General features: G+C 42.8%; 1 protein-coding gene across 1 annotated transcript in view; it reads left to right on the plus strand.

The window, feature by feature from the left end:
- The first annotated feature begins 559 nt into the window (after positions 1-559).
- Positions 560-7,206, plus strand: part of LOC103374491 (protein EFR3 homolog B-like) — a 27,125-nt gene continuing 20,478 nt past the window's right edge. Inside the window, exons 1-4 of the mRNA XM_008304575.1 lie at positions 560-566; positions 2,397-2,473; positions 2,606-2,733; positions 3,129-3,279. Coding sequence (XP_008302797.1) covers positions 560-566; positions 2,397-2,473; positions 2,606-2,733; positions 3,129-3,279 — 363 coding nt within the window. The remainder of the gene's footprint in view (positions 567-2,396; positions 2,474-2,605; positions 2,734-3,128; positions 3,280-7,206) is intronic.

Below are 7,206 nucleotides of genomic sequence, written 5' to 3' on the forward strand. Positions count from 1 at the left end.
CACAGAGACACGCAGAAGTAACACAGATAGATGCGAAACAGCCTCTAAAACACACAAAAGTACCACAAACAGACACAAAATAAGGAAAACACACTGAACAACCGCCAGACCAACACACAGCACCATGAGCCGGGCCCAGCAGAACCACACAGACACACACTGGTTGTGTTGCTGCAGTAAAATCAGAGTTTCCAGCTCTGATGTATTTTTCTGAACCATAAATCCAGATTATGGCGCTGAGCTGCTGCACGTGGCCGGATCACAGCAGCAACGCAGCAGCAACGCAGCAGCAACGCAGCAGCAACGCAGCAGCAACGCAGCAGTAACGCAACAGTAACGCAACAGTAACGCAACACGCCGCTAAAGCCGGCTAACGAGCTCATCAGCTGACAGAAACCTCACATCTGCTCGGCTGGTGTGGGCGCGGAGATACGAGGTTTTCATGTGATGATGATGATGATGAGGATGAATGAAAGGGGGCGGAGCCAAGCCCAGTGTGTGTGTGGAGGATTAAATACAAACATGTGTGTGGCGGATACGAGCTGCAGCTGTCGTCCTCATGTACGGTAAGAAATCCTCACTTTTCATCGTGTTTCTGGTTATTTTAGTGTTTAAACATCAACTCCTGAAGTCAGGTGTGCAGGTTCTGGTCTCATCCAACAGGTGCAGACGTGAACACGAGCTCACTCTGACCCTCAGGCGTCATCAGCTCAGCCTGGGCTTGTTTTAATGAGAAAAATCACAAAAACAGACAGATTTATCGATCTGATCAGCCAAGATTTAAGTTTTATTTTGAAAGAATTGAAGGCATTTTGAATAAAAGTGTGAAACAAACACACTGAACCCAGAAATAAGTCGCACTGCTCAGTCAGAAATCGACTCACAGGTTTTAATTCTATGAAACAGGCGCAGAAACAAAAATCAGTTCAGATTTTACTGTAAAATATCATCAGCTTCCCCCCGAGCCACCAGCTCACTGAGATTTAAAGGAACATGTACAAGATAATTAACTGCTGATTACATTTGAAGGCTTTTTAATGTGTTCATCAACAAATTCACTGTAAAGTCAGAAATCCTGATGAGACTTTTCCTCGTCACGACAAACGCATTTTCTTTTTTTTTAAAGTGGGATTCATGTTTTCTTCTGACACAAATGTTTCATCATTTCACATCAAGACAGTTTAAAACTTCTGTGTTTATTGTCAGAACTAAATAAATTAACAGTTTAATTTGCAAACGTACAAAAAAAAACCCAACTACAAAATCAAAATGATGAAAGTTTAAAACCATTTATATGTTAAAAATAAAACACAGTTACAATCCCATCATTAAATTAGTTTTATTCATTTGAAATGATTTGATGTCAACTGAAAGTTTTTATGAGTTACAGCCTTTATTGTGTAATTCTCAGCTTTGCACACGTCTAACAGTGAAGTGACAGGAAGTCGTGCTGATGTCATGGGTGTGTTGTGATTATGTTTAATTTAATTCCAAGTGAACTAATTTGTTATCTTGAGAAAATTAGTTAAATTGATCAGTTGTGATGACAAGACCAAGCTGTTGTCTTACTAAAACAAAATAATTAATTTTCTCTGAAGCCCTTTGATGCAGAATGTCGACCTGCAAACACGACGTCGCCCGAATTCTAATAAAATAAATAAAAACGATGAAATAAACGCATCAGAGGAACCAAACTAACAAACAGCTTTCAGGGCTTCCTGCGACCTTGCAGTGGCAGCGTGGACTCTTTAAGCTCTGCTAACTAAAACAACAACAATATAAACACATTATGCAACAAACGCGCAGGATTAGCATTAGCATTAGCATCGCTGCTGCTGCATTGTTGTGTGTGTGTTCTGGCTCAGCCATCGTTGTGGGGACCGAGCATCCGGGGACGTCTGTCCAGTGTGACCGGCCCTCGCTTTGGGGCAGTTTGTGGGTTCAGGTTTGAGTCGGATCCAGAGCTGGAGGTGGGATTAGGACGAAGGACCTGCTAATCCCCTTCATCCACTAGTGTCCCCACAGAGTACGACAGACCAGCGTGTGTGTTTGGCCGTTGACCAGTGGTGAATCTCTCGTCCTCGTTAATCCCCTAAACCCATTACACCGGACATGGACAGAGATGAAAAATTAAAAAAGATATGAAAAGGTCTGGGGACTCTCTACTGCCCCCCAGAGGCTGCAGATTACAGCTTTAGCCACTGACAGGAAACGCAAACACAGCTGACTTTCCCTTTTTTTCCATTCTTGGCAGAAATGGACTTCCAGATTTTCTCAGTAATCGAAGCTATTTTTATTCAGCCACTTTTTTGTAGCTGCATTTTGAGTTTGTGAACTTGGCTTCAGACAGACTTTGGGTGAGTTGCCTTCACTTGGTTAAAAGTCTGTTTGTTCAGGTCTGTGCGGCTGCTGCTGGGCGCTGAGGCCTCGATACAAGCGGCTGGTCGACAACATCTTCCCAGAAGACCCCGAGGTAAACGGAAACACAAACACCCTGTAGCTTTGCTGCCTCACCTGACCTCCAGAGCGTCAGGAACACAGCTCAGCCTTTAGTGCTTGAGTGGAGATGACAGAAACTCAGAGACGTGTGTTGGTGTGCGATCAGGATGGGCTGGTGAAAGCCAACATGGAGAAGCTGACCTTCTTCGCTCTGTCGGCGCCGGAGAAACTCGACCGAATCGCTGCGTACCTGTCGGAGCGTCTGACCAGAGACCTGAACCGCCACCGCTACGGGTCAGTGCTCACAAACACGCTGCACTGTACAACACACTATACACCACATAGACTGAATCCCCATTCAGGAGGCCTTAACGTCACCCTGAGGCAGACACAGAAGCCTCCACAGGGGGCGCCACCGAGCTTCATTAAACACATCAGTGTCATTGAGTAACTTGCATGTATGATGTAATTCTATCACTTGCACATCATTTTATTTATTATTATATTATTTATGTTCATTACTTTCATAAACACGTCCAGAACTCGCCTCAGAACCAACAGTAACCCACTGATAGCTGTCAGTAAGTCTGTGGGTAGCAACTGATTTAGCTGTTTTTTAAAAGTGTGAAAATGGAAATATGTAAAGGCTAACAGCAATGAGAGCAGTTTTATGAATTTGCTTTTGTTAGATATGTTTGCATAGCGATGGAGGCGCTGGAGCAGCTGCTGTTGGCTTGTCACTGCCAAAGCATCAACCTGCTGGTGGAAAGTTTCCTCAGTACGCTGCGACTGCTGCTGGAGGCCGACAAGCCACATCTCCACATCCTCGCCACCAACTCGGTACGTAGCTCACACCACGCTGGCGCCTATTTCAGCCCCGACGCTGATTTAGTTTTGGTGTATAACCATATCACAGATGGCTACATTCGCTAATTTGCTGATGATACAGTGTTTTACCTCAGTAAATACATTTTGGGGGTTTGTCTTTAATAATTATAAATATTCACAGAAATATAATCAATATATCATCTGTTTGTCTGTTGCTGTATGTGGAGTTTAAAGGAACATTTAAAGGAACATTAAATACTCAAAATCAAAGGTAAACTGACAGTAAAACGTCAAGTCTACATGAAAATGCATTTTAACGTGCCGGGCTTTTGTTTGACAAATTTGCCGTTTCTGGCCTCCAACTCTGTACGTGTTCGCCACCACACCGCAGTTTATTTCACATCTAAGATCAGATCAGATCAGCCTTTATTTATGTCACAGTGGAGAAATTCACAGAGTTGTCAGCAGCAGTACACACAGAGAAGTAAAACGTACATATAAGAGATAGTAAAAACATAAGTATAAAAATACACAAAAAAAGAGAATAGTACAAGCAAGATATATATATGATATAAAAAATAAAGAACAAAGATGTAATAATAATAAACTTTGCAAATGCAACTATATATATATATATATATACATATACATATACGTCATGTGATGCTGATTTAGTTTTCATTCAACAACATCTAAAGACATTATGGTTGAGTTTAAACATGACGAAGACGTGGCACCATGTTTGGATGCTGTTCAGTTCATTCGTCCAAACTGAGGTCAGTAAAGTGTCTTCCATCGTCCCCTTTTGTTTAGTTAAAAGTTCAAACAGCTTGTAAAACAATACTTGTTTTCCTTCGCCATCAAAATGTCTTTTACTGTTAAGGCAACAAGAGAAAATAGTTTTCACCCTCAAGCACAGCGTCCCTCAGAAACCGACCGCTAATGGTGGTGCTATACTGGTATTTATGTCGTCTTTAAGCTGTGATATTTGCGTCTCCACATTTAAGATGTACAGTATATTCACCACACAGGGATTATCAGTGTGTCTAACAGCAGGATTATCTCTGCTGGAAATGTTAATTCACAACCATCTGTTCTTAGAAGTGGGTCAAATTTAACAGCTGAAAATGATGAATAATTTTTTTTATAAAAAGTGAAGTTGAAGTTATCCTAAAACGACACACATGGGTACAACACTGAAGTGGTCGAAGTAGCGCCTCGTTTGCCAATTATTGTTAAAAAGAAAAGAAAAGGTGCAACTTTTATCATACAGGTCAGAAGTTTAAAAATGAAATTACACATATGATGAATCACTACTGAAGTACATGTTGTATGTGACATGTGTCGTGTTCAGTTATGAGTTGTATTGATGATCACTGTGATTGTGCTGGGGCACTCGCATTAGACAGATTAGTCAGATTTCAGAAAACTTTCTGTTTTTAGATGCCAAAAAAAAGTACTTCCACTTTTGATGATGCAGTGTTTTACCTCAGTAAACTCATGTCGGGGTTTGTTTTTATAACTATGAAGAGAAACGTAGTCCGTATATGATCTGTGTGTGCTGCTGTAGGTGGAGTTTAAGTTAAGACTAATTAATCAGAGTAAACAGTCAAGTTGAAAGTAAAAGGTAAAAGTTACAGAAAATACACTCCTGATTCACATCTTCAGACCAGTTTAAAAAAATGCATGAGTTTGCATTTTGCACTGTTGGATCTTAGGAAGGTTCTAAGTAGAGCTTCAAAATGCAAAAAGAAGAAACGGGAACAAGAGACCAAAAGTTGTGAGCAGGCAGTTTATTGAAAACAATAATTTAACTGAAATAGGCTGCTCATCAGCTGAAGACCACAGCCCTTAAAAGCCAACATCTGTGCAAAAATTTGGATTCCATGTCATTTCCTGTCAAGTGATCACTCTGTGAAGATCTCTTGATGGCAAAGGCAAAAAGCTCAGCGTCTCTGAACGTGGTGGGTGTGATGACCCGAGCTCAGAATCTGTATGGGCGGACCCAACGAAAAAGGGAGGCAGGAGAAAAAGGTTAAAGGAAAGGATTTATTAACAAGGGAGGGGGAAATTGAGGGTGCCCAGGTGAGGGAATCCAGTGGAGGGTGTCGTGGTGGGGATTCCAGGTGGTAGGTAAAGGTGCGGTGCTCCGGGAGCGGTGCTCGTGAGAATCCTTTTCCCGTGAAGTTCTTCTCAGTGGAGGTGCTCGAATGGGGATCCGTCGGGTGAAGGTGCTCGTGGCCGTGGGTTCCCGTGATGTGTGCTCGAGGGAGAAGAAGAGGCAGGCGTGTCGGGAGAAGAGCTGGAGCTGGAGCCGAGACAAGACGCTGGAGATACAGAGGAGAAATACAATGAACTTGAGACACTCAAAAAAAGGTGGACATAGCTTAATGCTTCACGAGGTGTAGCCGCTAAGCGGCCTGACTGTACCACGGGGAGGAATCACAATCATCTGGCGCTGAAGGTCTGTGAGCTGCCCGTATTTGTACGACCAGCGGCTGTCAGCGCCAGAGCGTCTCTCTCAGGTCGGCTCCGCCCAGCCTGCAGGGAAAGGAGACACGCCCACCACACACCGAGACAGAGAAACAAGCAAAGCACAACACAAACTATACAATCCTAACAGTGGGATTGTTGAGCTGCATGAACGAAGCCTCTCACAGCAGCCCATCGCTGCTGAGGCTGGACGCAGTAAGACAGTCATTTAGCATTTCTTCAAAGATCCTCAGGGTTATTGTAGCACCGGTGTCACACCACTAACTGCGCCACTGGACCAGTTCTAGGTCTCTAAGGAGTGGGGACCAAAACAAGGACACCAGAGACCGTTGCTTAAGTAGAAAAGGCTGGCAATTTACTGAGAAAAAAAAAACACAGATATAAAACACAGTACATGAAACAAAAATACCCTGCAGGTTCTCAATAGAAAGGTAAGTAACAAAAAAAAATAAAGTGGACCACAATTATTCAAATCACATTCAAAAATAGAAACATATGAAAATAAAAGCATGGCACCTCAAATTCAAGTTCAAGTTCAATTGTGAGTTCAAGTTTCAATTCGGTTCAGTTCATTCCAAACAAAATAATAATAATAATCCAATCAGTTCTGTTCAGTTCAGTTCAATTGGTTCCCGATACTCCTACCGCTCTGATAGCGAGTTACCACACGCAGGAGAATCCTTCACTGGTGCGATGGAGAAGACCAGTTGAAGATCTGGGTCTGGCTCGCCATCATGAATCCCGTCTGTGGATGTGCACGCCCGCACAGGCAGACCAATCCTCCCTCCGATCGAGCTTCCAACCAAGCAAAAAAACCGGACCAAAACCGATGTGGTTAGCTCCCAATAAAATCTCTGTCAGTTCCTGACCAGGTAAGTTATGTTTTTCAACTACAAAACAACTGTAACTTCCACTGCTTTTTCTGCTAATTAATCAACGGTCGTTTCCTCCGGTTTCTCTCCCTCAGCTCTGCGTGCTGCAACGTCACTGAGGAGCTGCGTCTGTGTCGCCGGTCCCTTAAAGGGGCAGCGACTTTATTTATTTATTTTTTTGTCAACAGACTTTTAGTCTTTCAAACTTATTTATGCCAGATTTTAACATGGGTTACATCCTCCCCTCCTTACCTAATGCACGTCCCTGTGCATTTTGAATCTATACTGTCATAACTCTTGGGATTTTTGGAGAGCTAGGTTCTTCAAGGGAGTCTGTAAACACATCACTCAGGGTTTGAAATAAAGACTGAACTATTGTAACCAACGGGTTTCCTAGCTCAGAATAAGTCAGTCTTTTAGTCGCTTTTCTGTCTCTGACAGGTCTTGCTGAACAGTCGCTTTCTATGTGGTTGTCCATTTGGTCCAGATCACTTGTGTTTTCTTTGCTCTCCTGAGCAGGTTGAGTAGAAGAATGGGCATTATCCAGATCTTTCTCAGGTAGGCTTCCAGTTTC

This window comes from Stegastes partitus, unplaced genomic scaffold, assembly GCF_000690725.1.
Source record: "Stegastes partitus isolate 25-593 unplaced genomic scaffold, Stegastes_partitus-1.0.2 Scaffold2257, whole genome shotgun sequence".
Classification (NCBI taxonomy): Eukaryota; Metazoa; Chordata; class Actinopteri; family Pomacentridae; genus Stegastes; species Stegastes partitus.